The 18130-nt window shown below is 31.9% G+C and overlaps 2 protein-coding genes across 2 annotated transcripts; both read left to right on the top strand.

Moving 5' to 3' along the window:
- Window positions 1–4899: 4899 nt before the first annotated feature.
- On the top strand, window positions 4900–8713 carry LOC21395769 (F-box/LRR-repeat protein 17). Its single transcript, XM_010088829.2, has 11 exons — window positions 4900–5595; window positions 6017–6118; window positions 6368–6512; window positions 6634–6818; window positions 6933–7037; window positions 7263–7360; window positions 7465–7679; window positions 7771–7837; window positions 7927–8012; window positions 8246–8344; window positions 8462–8713. Exons 1-11 carry the CDS (start codon window positions 4946–4948, stop codon window positions 8522–8524), a joined length of 1815 nt encoding a protein of 604 aa, XP_010087131.1. The 5' UTR covers window positions 4900–4945; the 3' UTR covers window positions 8525–8713.
- A 6272-nt stretch (window positions 8714–14985) lies between these two features.
- Window positions 14986–18130, top strand: LOC21395768 (putative uridine kinase C227.14). Its single transcript, XM_010088828.2, has 11 exons — window positions 14986–15175; window positions 15578–15711; window positions 15799–15842; window positions 15959–16036; window positions 16197–16389; window positions 16755–16785; window positions 16910–16968; window positions 17141–17214; window positions 17440–17526; window positions 17643–17733; window positions 17841–18130. Exons 1-11 carry the CDS (start codon window positions 15118–15120, stop codon window positions 17925–17927), a joined length of 936 nt encoding a protein of 311 aa, XP_010087130.1. The 5' UTR covers window positions 14986–15117; the 3' UTR covers window positions 17928–18130.

The raw sequence follows: 18130 nt of genomic DNA, 5'->3' as shown, positions 1-18130 counted from the left end.
CTTTGACAGTCTGTTTGACCCGTTATTTTACTGTCTATAATGGGATAATCACGCAATTAATAATTCGTTTAGTTTGTTAATTTAAGTTAAAATATAATTTTATGTGAAATTTTTTTATTGTAGTAAAATAATTAAATGTGATTATTTTTAAGAATTTTTTACTGTAATAAAACTCAAATTTTAAATTTAAATCAATAAAATAAACGGAGCCAAACTATTTATGAAAACTTTTTTTTTCCTACAAAAAAAAACACTAACTAAAAAGAAGATTTGCCAACGATTTTGCTTCGGTAAAATTATTCTGCATAATTTTCTTTTTAACAGTACTATGATAAACTATAACTGCTAAGACATAAATATTACTTGTACAAAATTTCAATGTGTAAATAGTTGTAACTACCATGCGATTAATAGTATTTGGCTTCAATTTTTCAAAAATAGTATTTGGATTAGTGATGCTTTAAGCATTCTGTTATAATGACAGAATAAACTTGCGTTTAAGACAATAATGCACAAGAGGGATGGATCTATGTTTTTTATGCACCACGAAATCATAGACAGTGCAGGAAAAATTGTTTAAAGGGCTTTACTAAAGTTAAAATTTGAACCAAACTCATAATGCAATAAATATTAAAAATCTCATAATCAGTAACGGAGCCAGAATGGGGCCAAAAATTGTTTTTTATCAATATTATACTAACATGTATATATATATATATGTGTGTATATAACAGTTTTTATTTATTAAATTAATTCATGACATATTGAGACATGAAAACATCAATATTGTATCTAAGTAGAAAAATATATCATTGTTAGTTATATGAAAAGTGGCAATATTAAATTTTTCAATTTCCATTCTTTGAACCTTTTTGAGATGATTGGGAACTAAATTTTCGGAATTTGGAATAAATGATTGACCATCTTCTCTAAATTGTTTGATCTTGAATATTTTTTTCTTTTAAAAAATGCATTAATTGTTAATTCGCAACGAAGAATAGTAATTCAAAACTGAAAATAAATGTTAAGACCTCATATAAACTACACTATATAAATCTAGTAAACTATACACATATATGTCATTAAGCCAACTTTTTTTTAATAGAAAATTATAGTTTCTATTTTACAATTTAAGTATAAAATCCAACTAAAATAACTTAGTTAGTAATAACAACAACAAAAAACAGAGTAATAACCTGATTACGTTTGAACTTTGAAGTACACTAATGCAAAGTTTTCCTAAATTAAACAATGAAATAGAAGTGAAAAAAATTAAGATTATAAATGAAAAAAAAGAGAAGAAAAATTGTTAGATTTTGTTACAAGCCACTAGGCCTACTAATGTTTATAGACTTACTTAACTTTAATATTTTAAACGAAATAGTAGACATTTTTATATTTAAAGTGTTCTTAGTAGACATTTATGTATAACCCTTTTATTTTTAAAATCTGGTTTGACTGATAAAATATAGAGAACTACTAATTTAAGGGAGGAAAAGGAGGAGAGAAAAAGTCAAATTTATACACATACCTACTATAATAAAATTAAAATTACTATATTAAATAAAACTAATTTATACACATACCTATTATAGTAAAATTAAAATCACTATATTAAAAAAAAATTAGGGTGGGCGATGGCCCCCTTCCCGCGCCCCCCCCCCCCACCCGAAGAAGCTCCATCATTGCTCATAATCCTTTTTTTTTTTTTACGGTTTGCCTATTTATTATTATTTTTTTATTAATCTGTCTATTTATGCAAAATGTGTGTCCATATAATATATATATATATATATATATATATATATATATTCTTCCTTCAAATATATAAACTATACAGCAATATTGTATCCTATTTTTGATTACTTGAGTTCTTAACTTTGACATGATGGATTCTAGTAAAAAAAAAAAAAAAGTGAAATAATAGGTATAATTAGAAGTGAAAAAAAGAGGATGAATAAATTTCCTTTAAAACATTTTTGTGTAAAATTTAGGCATTGTTCATTTCACTAATTTAACTTTTCAGTTATAAATTTATATAACTAAAAGTTCACAGAAAATGTCAGATATAACTTTTTATGCTACAGTTAAAAGCACTCAGAAAGTATCACATCTCAGCTCGAATTGAAAATTTAAATCCGCGAAGTGAATTGGGCCTTAGATTATAATTATTAGGGTGTAAATGAAGCATTCTTAAACATTTTGCATCAAATTATAATTAAAAACAAAATTCTAAGAAGCAAGACAAGCATAAAAGGGGATAGAGTAACAATTTTAAGGCATGTTTGATACGTCATAATAATACTTAATGTATTATTTTATAACAACATAGGAATTTGATAGTAACTCACAGACTTCATTAACAACATATAAAATATTTTTAAAACATCAAATACCAGGGTTGGGGACGAGGTCCAAAACCGACATTTAAGGTAAGTGTTGGGTTAAGATTGAGGTTGTCATCGAGCAATATATAATAGAAAAACAAACATGGTACAATGTAATACACTCCCATTCCCCACTCAATAGCACATGAAGCCGCCTAATTAGACCACTTAGTCTATTAGCACGAGGGGATTTGAGTGTGATATGGTTTGAGATAAGTCGCGGGTTTGATCCCGTATTATATAAAAAAAAATACACGAAGCCAAACACCATATTTTAACAATATCATAGAAATACAACATGGCGTGACAGGCATATCCTTAACAAACTATAATTATAATAAATTGAAGGTGGACAACTTTGTTGTTGATTAACTTTTAGGACGTTAAATGTGTCTAATGTTTAGTTACTATCCATTGAGATAAACAAGTAGATATGGCTAAAGTAGCGCCAAGACGTATTAATATAGATAATAACAATACATTGTAAAATCATAGATGGTTGAATGTTATAATCTGATGCACATATAAAGACACAATTTCTATTTTTTTTATATATTTATTAAATAATAAAGCTACATAAATCCATTTCACTCACAACAGTATAACTTATAAAGTTTTGGTGACCCAAAAAATATAATTGCGCCAAATTTCAATCGTCCTAATTGTGGGAAGTACAAATAATAAATTACAATGCTTTGAATCAACGATAGCAATTTTAAATTTAAAAAAAAAAATTATAACATGTCGAGATCATTAGTTAATTAATTCCAATATTTTTTTTTTCAATAAATACACGTAAACGAGAGTGTCGACTAAGTTAAGATGTTTTTTTTTTATTTTTATTTTCTTAATGATAATTACTACCGATTAATTCAAAGATCCCGACATTGTTCATTGCTATTATACAAGTCTTCAATTACGATAAAAAGCAAACAATTAGTTTGTTTAATTTTTAATTGCTTATCTCAAGCCATGGGACTAGTAGGGAGAATCCTAGACATCCTTGCAGGCAACAAAATATTTTTGTACAATTATTTTTTTTTTTTCAACTTAAAACGCTACATTTTTTGGGCAAAAAATGTGAACTTTTAAAGTAATCAATTTTGCCATCGTTCACTTCGTGGATTCAAATTTTTAATTCGAGCTGAAATGTGACATTTTTTGAGAGCTTTTAACTGTAGCAGAAAAAGTTAGATGTGATATTTTATAATAGCTTTTTACTGTAAAAATTTAAAACTGAAAACTCGAATCGGTGAGATGAACAATGCCAAAATAACGTATAATATCTGTGTCCTATCAAAATACCATAATTGCCATTTCAAAAAGAAAAAAAAACCATAAATGTCGAATTTTTTCCCATGATGAATACTAAACTCATAAAGGTCTCATTCATTCACTGATTCGAGTTTAGAGTTTGAGTTTTGCTACAGTAAAAAGCTCTCAGAAACAATCATATTTAACTTTTTTGTTACAGTAAAAAGCTCTCACATAAAGTCACATCTCAACTCGAATTAAAAACTCGAATCAACGAACTAAACGGGCCCAAAATCTATTTTGATTCCAAATTCAAACTCATTCCATAAAATAGAAATAATTCCAACAAAATAAGTCCTTCTCTTAATTGACAAAATGTCCTATTGAACCGCCGGCTGGTCCCTGACAACAAATAAATCCGCGAAAACCAATTAAAACGCGGGAAAACACAGTCCTTAATTTCAAGACAAAAATGATCGGCCCACCAATTTGACAAAAACGATCAAGCCTCTCCTTCATTTCCAACAACCTAAGTAGGGTCAAATCCGTAACTTCATTATATACGGCACGCTCATCACACTTTTTTGTTCCCTCCATTTCAAAAAGAAAAAAAAACCATAAATGTCGAATTTTTTCCCATGATGAATACTAAACTCATAAAGGTCTCATTCATTCACTGATTCGAGTTTAGAGTTTGAGTTTTGCTACAGTAAAAAGCTCTCAGAAACAATCATATTTAACTTTTTTGTTACAGTAAAAAGCTCTCACATAAAGTCACATCTCAACTCGAATTAAAAACTCGAATCAACGAACTAAACGGGCCCAAAATCTATTTTGATTCCAAATTCAAACTCATTCCATAAAATAGAAATAATTCCAACAAAATAAGTCCTTCTCTTAATTGACAAAATGTCCTATTGAACCGCCGGCTGGTCCCTGACAACAAATAAATCCGCGAAAACCAATTAAAACGCGGGAAAACACAGTCCTTAATTTCAAGACAAAAATGATCGGCCCACCAATTTGACAAAAACGATCAAGCCTCTCCTTCATTTCCAACAACCTAAGTAGGGTCAAATCCGTAACTTCATTATATACGGCACGCTCATCACACTTTTTTGTTCCCTTTTTTTTTTTAAATTTTATTTTAATCGTTCAAACACAGCGCGCGAAACCCCAGTCTATCTCCCGCGCTCTTCCCACCTCTATTTCTTTCGCTTTCCAACGCTCTCTCAACCCCTCTCTCTCTCTATCTCTGCCCTATCTCTCTCTCTGTCTTCTCGCCCAATCTGCTTCTTCCACCGATGGAGAGTTATCGCCGCCACCAGTTGCATTTCTCGGACGGCGGAGCCGCCACGCCTAGCAGCGGACAAGCCGGCTCCGCCGCCGCCGTCACTCCCGCCTCCACCTTCAGTGAGTTCAAGAGCGGCAAGAAGCGTGGGAGTTACAACTGCGGCCGATGCGGACTCCCCAAGAAGGGCCACTCCTGCCACGTCAGCAGCGCCGCCACAACCCCAACTGATGCGTGCGCCGATGTCTCCGCTCAGTACTCGATGTCCTCCACCCGCCCTCCCCCGCCGCGTCAGCCCTACTCCCACCTTCGTAGGGCGTTGTCATTCGATGACGTGGACAATGTCGGCGGTTTCGACGTGCCGGAGGAGGAGGTGGAGGATGAAGAAGACGGTTTCGGAGCGACGATGGAAGAGATGGAGTCCGATCCGGTCTCCGGAGGCCTGCCGGCGAGCTGCGTCTGGGAGGTACTGAGGAGGCTGCCGCCGTCGGGGCTGTTGTCTGCGGCGAAGGTGTGCAAGGGGTGGAGGGAGACGGCGAGGAGGCTGTGGAAGGCGGCGGAGGTGCTGAGGCTTAGGGTTCCGCCGAGGGCTCAGGTCGGGCTTGTTGGATCTGTGTTGCACAAGTGCCCGGCGCTCGTGAGCCTCTCTCTTAGGATGGAAAGGTATTAGGGCTTCTCTGATCGGACTTGATCTCGCAGATCTGGTGTTTTCTTCGACTGTTGTGGTTTTTGAGACGAAATTTAATGATTAACTTGATGAATCAAGAGAACGAACGAGATCTGAACTGTTTTCTAATGAAATAGTAAAGAAAAAATGAAAGGAACAACGAACTAGGGTTTGATCCGAAAATAAAAACAAGAAATGGTCTCAAATTGCTCGATCTATTACCAGACGGGCAAGAGATTCACATCTAGAACAGTGTTTGGCAAATGCTGATTGATAATGGCGACATTTCTAGGTTTTGGACTTGGGTAATTGACAAATTGAAGAAAAAATAATTCCACTTAAGCTGATCAATCAGGATTTGTTTTGCAAAACAAAATAATTGATGTGGATTCCCATGTTTTATTTTGACTGATGCAGTGATGTGGACGCGACGATGCTGGCTTGTATTGCATTTTCATGCCCAAATCTTGGATTTATGGAGATCTCTACATCTGATACTGCACTCAATCGGATCACTGGGTAAATATCTGACCTCGTCCCTTTTATCTTCTGAAAAACTCTTGATCTAACTGTTTAAATCAATTTTCTTATTGTTTGGATATAACTACCCTTTATCTATGTTTATTCCTGTTGCTATTTGATTGGGTTTCAATGTGAACTTATATTTTTTTTTCCTTGATGCGTTGCTTTAGAGAATAATGGTTGGACTAAATTTAAGAAAGTCTTGACGATGATTGGGTTATGTCAATTTTTTGACTTAAAATGCAGTGATGAGCTGGGCCGTTTCGTTTCCGATAGACGAATGCTGAAAAGTCTTAAGATGGAAGGATGTTCTCATCTGGGGGGGTTTGTTCTCTGTTCAACGAGTCTTTCTACACTCTGGCTTTCAGATCTTTCATCTCACTCTAAGATGGTGATTGTCTTTTATTTACTTTACATCTTTCTTTTGTCTCTTGTGCTCTTTTGATTTTACTTTCATGTCCTTTTCTTTCTGCTGGAGTGGCTTCTTACTTAATCACGTTTCCTTGGCATAGGTTTTTAATTGCCCCTATTTGAGGGAGATTTCTTTAGAATTTTCTCGCCAAGAAAATGACCACACTGACCTTATTACCATGGTTGACTATTTGGGGAGGAATTGCCCAAGGTTGCAAAACATCCACATTGCCTCTGTTAGGCTTTCCCATGCTGCTGTACTTGCCCTTACAGCTGCCCAGTTAAGGTCGGTGTAGTGAATTAAATACATTGGCAATTGTCATTATATGTCTTACTTCTTTGAACTATGCATAAATAGCACCAAAATGTCTAATGTCTTTGGTTGTTTATCCATAAATAGGGGGTTAAGAATGCTTTCACTTGTTCTTGGATCTGAAATCACTGATGCTTCAGTTGCTGCCATTGCTTCAAGTTATCCGGACTTAGAGCTGCTTGACCTTAGTGGGTATGTTGCAAATGGAAAATTCAATTCACGCATGTCCTTAAAAATAATTTTTCTATTTAGCTGATTCAATATTAAGTTTAATGTACAAAATATAAATATATACATACATATGTATATATATATATATGTATATATTGATTTTGAGACAAGTCTCTAGTTCAAAATGACATCTCTCTCTATTAGCTGATTCTGAGATATTATTTTTATGCGTTGCTTTAATTCTAGGTCCGGCATCACTGATAGTGGGATTGGAATGATCTGCAATGTGTTCCCAGATACTCTTACAAGGCTCCTTGTTGCTCTTTGTCCTAACATTACTTCAAGTAATTACCCAGTCAAAACTCTTAAGATCGATGCATTATCAAATATGTTGTCTTTTGTTTATTGATTCTAAATTTAACATTTCCTTTTTTTTAATCCTTTGCAGGTGGTATTCAATTTGCCACGGCTCAATTGCCTCTTCTTGAACTTATGGACTGTGGCATGACCGTTTGTGATCCCAACAGTCCTACTGAAGAAGAAAGCAGTGACTGTGAATTACAGAAAACATCTAACGCTAAAGTGCAGCTTATTCACCAGAAGCTGATAATTAAGCATAGCCGATTAATAAAACTAAGCTTGTGGGGCTGTTCTGGCTTGGACGTGAGATTCTAAAACTTAACTAGTCAAAATTGTTTATGTTTATGTACCTTTTTTTTTTCTTGGGAGTCTTACACTGAGAATCGACATGCAGGCTCTGTATCTGAACTGTCCACAACTCAATGATCTTAATCTAAACTCTTGTAGGAACTTACATCCAGGTACTTGAATTGATTTCCGCACATTATCCTTTTTGTATTTTCGAGTTCGTGTATGAATGTCAATAATTATAGTGTATCTGTATCTTCAGAGAGATTGTTACTTCAATGCCCCAACTTAGAAAGTGTACATGCGTCCGGTTGTGAGGAATTGTTAATTGGGGCTATTCAGTGTCAGGTAAAAGTTTGATTTTTTAGTCTTGCTACTTTGCAACCATGACCAGTGCTTTAGAGAGTTTCTCTAGGCTAAAACTAAATGTATTATGTTTTGTTTGATATTTATATACCCAACAAGTTTTCTTAATCTTAAAAGTAAAATCAAATCGTATATATTTATATATATATCCTTTTGTTTCAGGGGACCAAAACTTACCAATCGTTCTCAAATTGAACTTTGGTTTTTGATTGTAGGTCAATAATCGTAATGAGGCTGTGGAAAACGTTTTACTGTGTAAACGTTTTGGTGATGGCTCAAAGAGAGTTCGGCTTCCACACTATCTCAGCGCACAGGTAAAATTTCAAACTTGAATTTGTTGTTAAACTGTTAATACAGATTAAGTCCTGTAATCTCGCGATATTTTCTCCTATTCTAGTTTGTATGACATTTTAGTCTTCTTTCTTTTGCAGTCGTTTGATGATGATAAAAAGCGGAGGATCGAAAGCCGGAAATGTAATGTTATTGTAAGCTGATTACATGGATTCTGAATATTTCTTTGCTGTAAACATGGTGCAATCTCTTGTTTGTTGTGCTATTACTTTACCATGGCCGTGTGCCCCTGTAACCAAGGATTTTATTATGATGAAGAACAGGATGGGCCGTTCATCACCAAACCATTGTTTAGTTCCGAACAAATTAACTGTGGGAACTTGTGATATTATACAAACTCATCTTCAAATAAAAATCTGTATTACTTCATGTCTTCGTCTGCATCTTTTTTTGTTTGATGTTTATGCTAAAAAATACCCAGGTCAGTCAATTTTTAACGGCTCAAGGCTCGAGCAATCATTTCGCACACTCACACCTTGGCACTAAATGTCTTTCTTTCTTTTTCGTTTTGGAAAATCTAATGCTGCGTTTGGAGCAAGATGTAAGTATTCGTGTCATAGTTTGAATAATAATTCGTAGCTCGTTATAATATAGAATGATTTTGAATCATAATTCTGAACTCATGAAATAAATGTTCACTAAAATATATTTTTGTCGTTGCTTGGGAATCTGTGATGAATCTGGACTCCAAGAAATAGTGAAATTGAATTGAACTATGCGTATTCAAGTTCATACGGCTTATTCTTGAGGTTAAATTGAGTAGCTGAATCGCTGTCAGCTTCAAAATTTTTGTCTGAACGGATAATTGTCGATAAGTTTCAATAAAATTTTTGTGCTTTTTAAGAAAAATTTTGAAGGGAAGGTTTTCCGATGGTATATCTGATTAGCTCTAAGTTTATTGGTTGCAAAAGTTGAGTAGGTAAGAACTTCATGATTGTTGCTGCTTCAATTAGATTGACAAGATTACTAGTAACAAAGCTCAAGACGAAAATCATCTGGATATGGACGATAGCATAATAAAAAGAGAGCATAAACTTTGAAACGACATCAACTTAAAAAACGACAGAAATCTGATAAGGCACAATAACTCGGAAACGACAACTAAAAATAACAGCGGCGACATTATAAATATACTAAAAGAATCCCTGAAAACACTGTTTATACACTCACGTATTCATTGTTTACTACAGTGAAATACGAACTTTGACCTTCTATTGTGAATTGCTCCATTTGCCCTTTTTCTTTCCCCATTGTGCTCCTTCCCTGGTCAGGTGCTTTTGGTCTTTTGACTAAGTTGTGCTCTGATTGTACAATACTACCTTCAGGTCTTAATTGATCCATGTGATGTTTTTCTGGGCTTTTCGGTCATAATGTTTCATATAAAAACTTACCTGTCTTGAGCTTCTTCGATCACTCTCTCCTGGCCGCTCTTCTCATTCTCATTTCGGTGGAAATCCTAGCTTTGATTCTCTGCTTTATTGTGGCTCTGCTTTGTGATTTTGTGTGGGTTTTTTCGTCGTGGCTTTGATGAAGGCTTTCTCTATTCTTGGCCGCTATGATGTTTTGGTTTGGGTTTGTGGTATGCTTTCCTTCGTGCTTTTGGCAGAGTGCAAACTCTGTGGTTCGCGTTTTTTAACCCCTTTTTTTTTTTTTTTTTTTTAATTTTTGGTCCCTATATGTATTCCCTTTTTTTGTCCTGTGCTCGATTTGTTTAAATTTTTTAAGATTGATATTTTTGGGTCTGGGTTTTTCGTTTCATTTTTGCTGTTTTTTTTTTTTCCCCTGAAGTGAACATGTTGTGTTTGATTCTTCCCCTTTATTGTTTCGTTTTAATTCTTTATCTGTGCTCTTTTTTTAAAGTTCTTTTTGTAATTTTTCCCATTGGGAAATAGCTAGGGTTTTCCCAAAATTTTTTACAAACACACCCGTTTAGTTCGTTGATTCGAGTTGAGATGTGATTTTATGTGAATTTTTTACTGTAATAAAAAAATTAGATGTGATTATTTGTGAGAATTTTTTACTGTAACAAAACTTAAATTCTAAACTCGAATCAGCGAAATGAACAGAGGTTTTATTCTCTTTTCCTAATTATCGATTTGTCTAGAAAGTGTTTCTTATGTAGATTGTTTGATTATTTATTTCTCTCGTTGATTTCACGCCGTCTGCAGATAAATCTGGATTTGTTCCCTGCATGTAACGAGTTGATGATCTGTGATGATTTGTCTTCCTAGCCTGATCGTCTGTACGGTGTTTACTCCATGTGTTAATTTAATTGGTGATTTTTTTTTAAAATTATCTGAAATATGGAAAAAATTTGGGGAAAAAGAAATAGTCTGGTTTCTTTTTTTTTTTTTTTTTTTTTTTTTCCCGCCCTTCTTTTTGGTCCCCTCTGCTCTTCTCTGAAATAGTTATTATATCGTTTTTTTCTTTCTTTCTCACTTTCTTACTGTAATATGTATTCAATAAAATTGTTCATTCATATACTAAATAATTATTTATTATTTTTTAGAATTAGGCAAAATGACAACACTCATTTATGCAACTACGTTTGGTTGGAGGATTGAAATGATGTGATTTAAATTATTTTTGATTTACGTGTATTTTTTATGAAAAAAAATACTGTAGCGAATCACGAATCATGATTCGAATCAGGAAACGAATCCCTCCACCAAACATTATAACTATCATAGCAAGAATTTTCAGATTATGAATGAATAATGATTTCATCATCAGATATTTAAAAATACCAGACTTTTTCAGATTATGAATGAACAATGATTTCATCATCGGATATTTAAAAACACCAGACTTAAAAAAGATTAAGTACAAAATAAAACACTTATTAACTTATATCAATTATTAATAAAAAAACATAAAATACTATGTTGAATACACATGTTAATAATTTTTTATTGAATCAAAAATAACAGGCATCTAGAAAACATCCTACAATCATGTAATACAACTATTTTTAAATATAATTAAAGATTTCCAACATCCTCAATTATTATTATTAATTTTACTTAAATTTATACGTTGTAGCTGAAGAGAGCAGAAGGAAAAAACAGAAGAAAAGCTCCAAAACATTGTAAGAAACTTTTAATTAAAATATAATATAATATATATATATATATTAAGTTGTACTGCAAAATTTTTTTTTCTATAATAGGATATAATGTAAGAAACTTTTAATTAAAATATATAACATCACGTTTAGATAATGAATTTAAAATCATAATTTAAAATTATTTTTAATTTACGTGTATTTTTTATAAAAAAATACTGTAATAAATTATAAATTATGATTTAAATTATGCCATGAATCCATTTTGTAAGTAATTCTGTACTGTAAAAATTTTAACTTTTTTTATAATAGGATATTATATCCCACGGCCGCGCGCGGGTAAATAGCTAGTATTATTGAACACGGAGAAAAGCTTAAAAACGACAACATAATGATTAACTACAATGACCTGACAACGACAACTAAAAATAAAGCAACCAGCCGAGCACAAAGTAAAAAAAGGCATCAACTTAAAAACGACAGCAGCCTGATAATAGCCTGAAACGACAATGAAATTTGGAACGACATTACCTTGAAAAATGACAATAAGGTGATGCAACGAAAATCAGCTGAATAAAAAGGATAGAGTTTTTAGCACAATTATCCTTGAACTTGTTGTGATTTAGTAAATTATTTTTAAAATTTTTAATTTTGACAAATTATCTCTTAAACTTGTAAATTTATTACAATGTACCCCATTTAACTAAACTAGTTCAAAATTTTTATTAGATTTAAGAGATTAAAAGTTGATATATTAAAAGATTTGTGTTATATTTGAATTAAAATGTTTAAAATTTTTAACTGAACGTGTTTTTAATACTAATTTAACACAATCGTCGTTAAAATAGAGCATATTATAATAAATTTATAAATTAAAAGAATAATTTATTAAAATTAAAAATTTAAGAGATAATTTATTAAACTACGATTAAAAGGTAAATGTAACCCAAAAGAAATAAAACTACGAGAACTTCCCCAAATGTCGTATAAACTGAACAACTCTCCTTCAGGCTTCATGTTTATTAAACAATCGAAGTTTCTTCTAGAATTTCTTCTATAGTTTAATGGATGCGGAAAACAATTTTTCTATCGAAACGAACAAACAAAAAAGTTAACAAAAAGTTTTTTTAAAGCCTGCCTATCCTTATCTTTATGTATGAACGGACGATACAAAATAAAATTTAAAAGTAGTTTTGTGGAGCCACGTGTCAACATAAACACTTAAAACTCGTTTGATTTATAGATTAGAATCATTTTTAATTTACGTGTATTTTTTATAAGAAAAAATACTGTAACGAACTATGAACCATGATTCGAATCAGAGAACGAATCCTCCAACCAAACGGGCTCCATTTACAATCACACGTAAAGTCCATTAAAAAAAGAGCAAAATTAGTGAATTTGAGATATATCAAAATTTTTAAAATTTAAGCATAATGTGACTTTTTTAATAATTTGATTTGAAAATTAAGGTATCATTTATTTTATAAATTTAGATTTTTAATTTTAATTTTATTACAGTTAAAATCTCTTATAAAAGGTTACATTTAATTTTGTTATTACATTTAAAAACTCTCATATAAAATTATATTTTAACTCGAATTAAAAATTTAAATCGACGAGGTTTATTTTAGGCATCGTTCATTTCATCGATTCAAATTTTCAGTTATAGGTTTTTAAAGTTAAAAGTTCTCATAAAATATCACATATAATTTTTTTTATTACAGTTAAAAATTCTTATCAACTTAAATTAAAAACTCAAATGCTATCTAATTTAATTATTAAAAAAGAGAGAACCGGGCCCAGAAGAAAAAGAAGCCAGAGCCCAGAGCCACAGAGAATCCAACCATACAACTTTGTAAAAATTACAAGACGTGACTTTTTTTTTTTTTTTTTAGAGTTAAATTAAAATGTGGCTTACTTTTCCAAATATCACATATATGGTTTTTTTTAAAATTATATTTTTTGACATCCCAAATATATCCTTCCATTTATTTTGTTGGGCATTTTTTATTTATAATTAACTGTCATAATTTTCTCTTCCACCGCACCGCAATCCATTCTAATAGAACATAGCATTAAAATAGAACATCATTAATATAAAGTAATATCAATTATAATGCAATAGAACAACCCATCTTAATATTAATTATAAAATAGAACATCATTAATATAATGTAATATCAATTATAATGTAATATAACATCATTAAGGTACTAATATATCATTAAAATAGAACATCATTAAACTAATGTAATATTAATTATAATGTAATAAAACAACCCATATTAATATCAATTGTAAAACATCAAAAGGGGTTGTTCGGGAGCCAATAAAACTCAAAAAAAGACAATTCGAGTTACAATTTTATTTAAGTTAAAACCCGAGTTTAAATTTTTCCTTCAACTCGAGTTCAGAAACTCGAACTCAAATTAGTGAACAATATTTTTTCTATTATTAAAAATATTATAACTTTTTCGTTTTACTTCTGATTGAGATGATTTTTTTATGCGTTGACAACGAAAAGACGAATAAAACCCCACCTATATACCCTATTAAAATTTTCCATCACCATTGAGTTTTTAATAAAATACTATCTAAATATAAATTTAAGTTTTGACTCACTCAAACACAAACTCAAAAAGATTCTTATCTCAAACCATAACTCAAATGTAAATAACTAAACACAAACTCAAGTTACAATTTTAATTTAAATTATAACTGAAACTCAATTCAAGATCTTCACTCAAGAATACTTAACTCAAAAATGTAAAAGAATAACCCCGTAGTAATTTGAGTTCAACTTTTTTTTGAGTTTTGGTCTAAAAGAACAAGTCATTAATGTTCTTCCCTTATACTTCTCGTACATGTTTGAATGAAATAACAAAATCAAAAGTAATTTTTACTATATTATATTTTAAAAAAAAAATTAATCATCGTACAGTGAAAATACTTACAATAGATGTTGTTGCTACATCAATTTATTTTTGGGATTTTAATTTTCTTAAAACAGATAGATATCTCACAAATCGTAAAAAAAAAAGTAGAGCGTTAACAATAATTACTTTCTTCGTGAATTTGAGTTTTTAATTCGAGTTGAGATATGACATTTTTTGAAAGTTTTTAACTATAACAGAAAAAGTTATATGTGATATTTTCTGAGAGCTTTTTATTATAAAAATCTAGAACTAAAAACTCGAATCGGTAAAATGAACGAGACCTTTATTTTTGGGATTTGAATTTTTTAAAATAGTTGTATTATTACAAAGTTAATAATCTAATTCATAGAACTTTATTTAAATATTATTATACAATTAAGGGGGCGTTTGGTAGAGAAATTCGTTCCCTGATTCGAATTATAATTCGTGGTTCGTTACAGTATTTTCTCTTATAAAAAATACACATAAATAAAAAATGATTCGAATCACATAATTTGAATTCTCCAACCAAACGAATCCAAGTCTTGTATGAGATATTCTCAAAACTTGAGCAAATATTTCAATTCTACAATTGTTATTCGGCCACGTGTCAAAATCACCCTAAAACTTTCAGCGTCTTGCTCAGACTCCCTCCGTTTTTCCGAATTCTGATTTTTATTTATTTATTTATTTTTTTAAATACATACACACTTGAGTTCTCGTTGTCTGTTTCTTCTATTGTCTCTGATTGGCCATGGAGATCACTCTGTCTTCGGCAACAGCAAAAAGCTATTTGGGCTCTTTTTCACCAGGTCTCTTTCTCTCATTCATATTTCACTATATAATTTTAATTTACCCAATTAATTCAATTCTTTGTATATAAAAAAGGTTATTGTTTTAATTTATTATTATTAGTTTTTACTATATTCTTGCTGCTTAATCTGCTGCTTCTTCAAAGTCGAAATTTTAGTTTGCTTGTTATTGTTTGCGCGTTTAATACATGGATTTTGCTAGTGTATTTTCACTTTTCGGTATAATTGCGCGTGTTTATTAATTTTTTATGTTCCCTTTTGGTTTCCTTTTGTACATACTTAGCAATCAAACAAATTTTCTAGTAAAAAAAAAAAAATGTTTGTATCAATTTTTATTTTTTTTTCCTCCGTCACTAAGTTTTGTAATTAAAAAAAATAAAAATTTGGTTTATCTATATGCAGATTCTTTGCTGCTTAAAAGATCAAAACTTTCTCAATGGGATCAATATTCAATCTCCTTTTCTCAAACCAAAAGAATTGAACAAGCGTTGTTTGGTCAGGCTGTATCTCTCTCGCGGAAGAATAACTTTGTGAAGGTATTTATTTGTTCAAATTATTTATTTTCTATTTTCTATTTTCTTTATCCAGCATTGTTTGATATCTTCTGCTCTTGTTTGTTACAGGTTATTTCTTGTATAAAAAAGGAAGCTTTTATAGTAGAGGGCAGGTATATATACCAAGTCATCCTCATTAGTTTCGAAAGCTATTTTCCATTAGTCTTTAGTTTATATCTGAATTGACAAAAATGCTTGAACTGATAATATGAATGTTCTGTTTTTGAAGGTCTATTGATGAGATATACGACGCGTTAGCTTCGCGTCTTCTTCCAACAGCGGCAGTAACAGCGAATCCCGATTACAAGTAAGTTCTAGGTTCTCATCAGCTCAAAACATGTCAAATTTTTGTCACATTGCAGTAACTGGATCACTTTCTGTCGTAGTTGAGAGCTTAATATTCGAAATTTCGCTTTTTGTATTTGGAGTAATTTAGGTAAGAATCTTTAACTGAAAATGTCATGCAGATATATTGTTGGTTTGGCTGGTCCCCCCGGCTCTGGAAAGACCACTCTAGCATCCGAAGTAGTGCAGCGGTTAAACGAGTTGTGGCCGCAAAAGGCTTCTTCGTTGGATTCTCAAGTTAAGCCTCTAAATGTTGCTACAGTTCTTCCGATGGACGGATTCCATCTTTATCGTTCCCAGCTGGATGCAATGGAGGTTTATCTTCGTTTCAATATTCTATTTTTTTCCCCATCATATTTACAGTATAGTTATTGGATATCTCATTGTGATAAGCCTTAGCTTAGGTTCTAAGAAGTATTCAAATACAAAATTGCAAGAATTTTGGACCTGACTCAGTCGTATAATTTGGCAAGTGTCGGTATTAGGGAACATTGCCTAGAATTTACGGTTTGTCTTTGAAGAATAGTCTGTGTTCTGTTTGTCTACCTGTTGCCTCTGATATGCATATGTTTGGCTGAATATGAATCAATATGCTAAGCACATGCATCCATTGAATAACCTTCTCGATCATTCACAATCTTTTTGTCCCTTCTAATTGTTTTTCACGTTCTTGCACCTAGGATCCAGAGGAAGCCCATGCAAGAAGGGGAGGTGTGGTTTCTATATCTTGGAGTACAATTACTCGAGAACTATTTTTTTTATTTATTTTTTGATAGAAGTCACTCAAGAACTTGTAACCGCGGAAAGTTTTAATCTTTCTCATTGGTGAATCCAGCTCCGTGGACATTTAACCCTGAGATACTGCTTACATGCCTCAAGACTCTGAGAAATCGGGTGATTAACTTGCAGTGATCTTACTTAAATTTTACAAATCCAGATTTTGTCTATTACCACATAAATGACTACCATTTTTATGTCAAGAACTTTTTGGTAGTTCTTTTCTAGAGAGATTGCAAGCTGAAGTTTACTGATATGTCTGTCCATTCTCAAAGTAAATTTTTTTCAGGGATCAGTTTCTGCACCTTCATTTGACCATGGTGTTGGAGATCCAGTGGAAGATGGTATCTTTGTGAGCCTTGAGTAAGTAATTTGTGCATTTAACCTGAATTTTTAGTTTGGACGTTGGAACAACTAGCAAGCATGTTTTGGATAAACATAATTGTTGGAAAATACAAAAGAACTTGGGAATTCAAACTTATTTGGGCTCAATCATTAATCTTTTCAGAAACACAGCAACATGGAACTCTAATTATTTCCAAGTTATAGTCTATGATGTGCTATCACGTTAAATTTCTCTCTTTTCAGGCACAAAGTGGTTATAGTAGAAGGAAATTATTTGTTTTTGGAAGATGGTACTTGGAAGGAAATATCAGCTTTGTTTGATGAGAAATGGTAAGAGTTGGATTCTTATAAGGCTTTTGTATCCAAAGGGTTCGTTTTGCAAACTTTACTAGTTATTCTAAGATGTTGCTTTTGCTGAATATTCCATTTTTTCTTCGATCTTCAAGGTTCATTGAGATCGACATCGACAAAGCTATGCAGCGAGTAGTAAAGAGACATATCTCAACTGGAAAACCTCCAGATGTTGCTAAATGGAGGGTAAGCCTCATATTTATTTATTTATTTATTCTCTTAGCTTTTAAGTTTTATTCTAGTGTATCAACTCCTGCGAGCAAATCGTGACTTCTAAGTATTATATGTGACAGATAGAGTACAATGACCGGCCCAATGCAGAGCTTATAATGAAATCAAAAAGGAAAGCGGATTTAGTGATCAGATCAGTTGACTTCTGAAGGTGAAACTTGTTGCGTAAACCAATAAATGAAGGTCACGCAAAGTGATGGAAGACGATAAACCAGAAGTCAAATTTCCATATTAATTTTATTGTTTTATGCTAAATCCATGGACACTAAACTGGTCATATTTGATTCATCTATGCTTGGAAGACGGCTTCAATGTTGCAACTATTATGCTTAATAATATATATAAAGGTTGT

This window comes from Morus notabilis, unplaced genomic scaffold (genome assembly GCF_000414095.1).
Source record: "Morus notabilis unplaced genomic scaffold, ASM41409v2 Scaffold345, whole genome shotgun sequence".
Classification (NCBI taxonomy): Eukaryota; Viridiplantae; Streptophyta; class Magnoliopsida; order Rosales; family Moraceae; genus Morus; species Morus notabilis.
The sequence above is the reverse complement of the archived record's forward strand: the minus strand, read 5'-3'. Positions and strand labels throughout refer to the sequence as shown.

Coding starts and splice junctions, on each gene's coding strand:
- LOC21395769 (XM_010088829.2), top strand. CDS start 4,946: ATGGAGAGTTATCGCCGCCACCAGTTGCATTTCTCGGACGGCGGAGCC. Junction 7,038..7,262: donor GAGCTGCTTGACCTTAGTGG/GTATGTTGCAAA, acceptor CTTTAATTCTAG/GTCCGGCATCACTGATAGTG. Junction 7,361..7,464: donor TTGTCCTAACATTACTTCAA/GTAATTACCCAG, acceptor AATCCTTTGCAG/GTGGTATTCAATTTGCCACG.
- LOC21395768 (XM_010088828.2), top strand. CDS start 15,118: ATGGAGATCACTCTGTCTTCGGCAACAGCAAAAAGCTATTTGGGCTCT. Junction 16,969..17,140: donor TCAAGACTCTGAGAAATCGG/GTGATTAACTTG, acceptor AATTTTTTTCAG/GGATCAGTTTCTGCACCTTC. Junction 17,734..17,840: donor CAGATGTTGCTAAATGGAGG/GTAAGCCTCATA, acceptor TATATGTGACAG/ATAGAGTACAATGACCGGCC.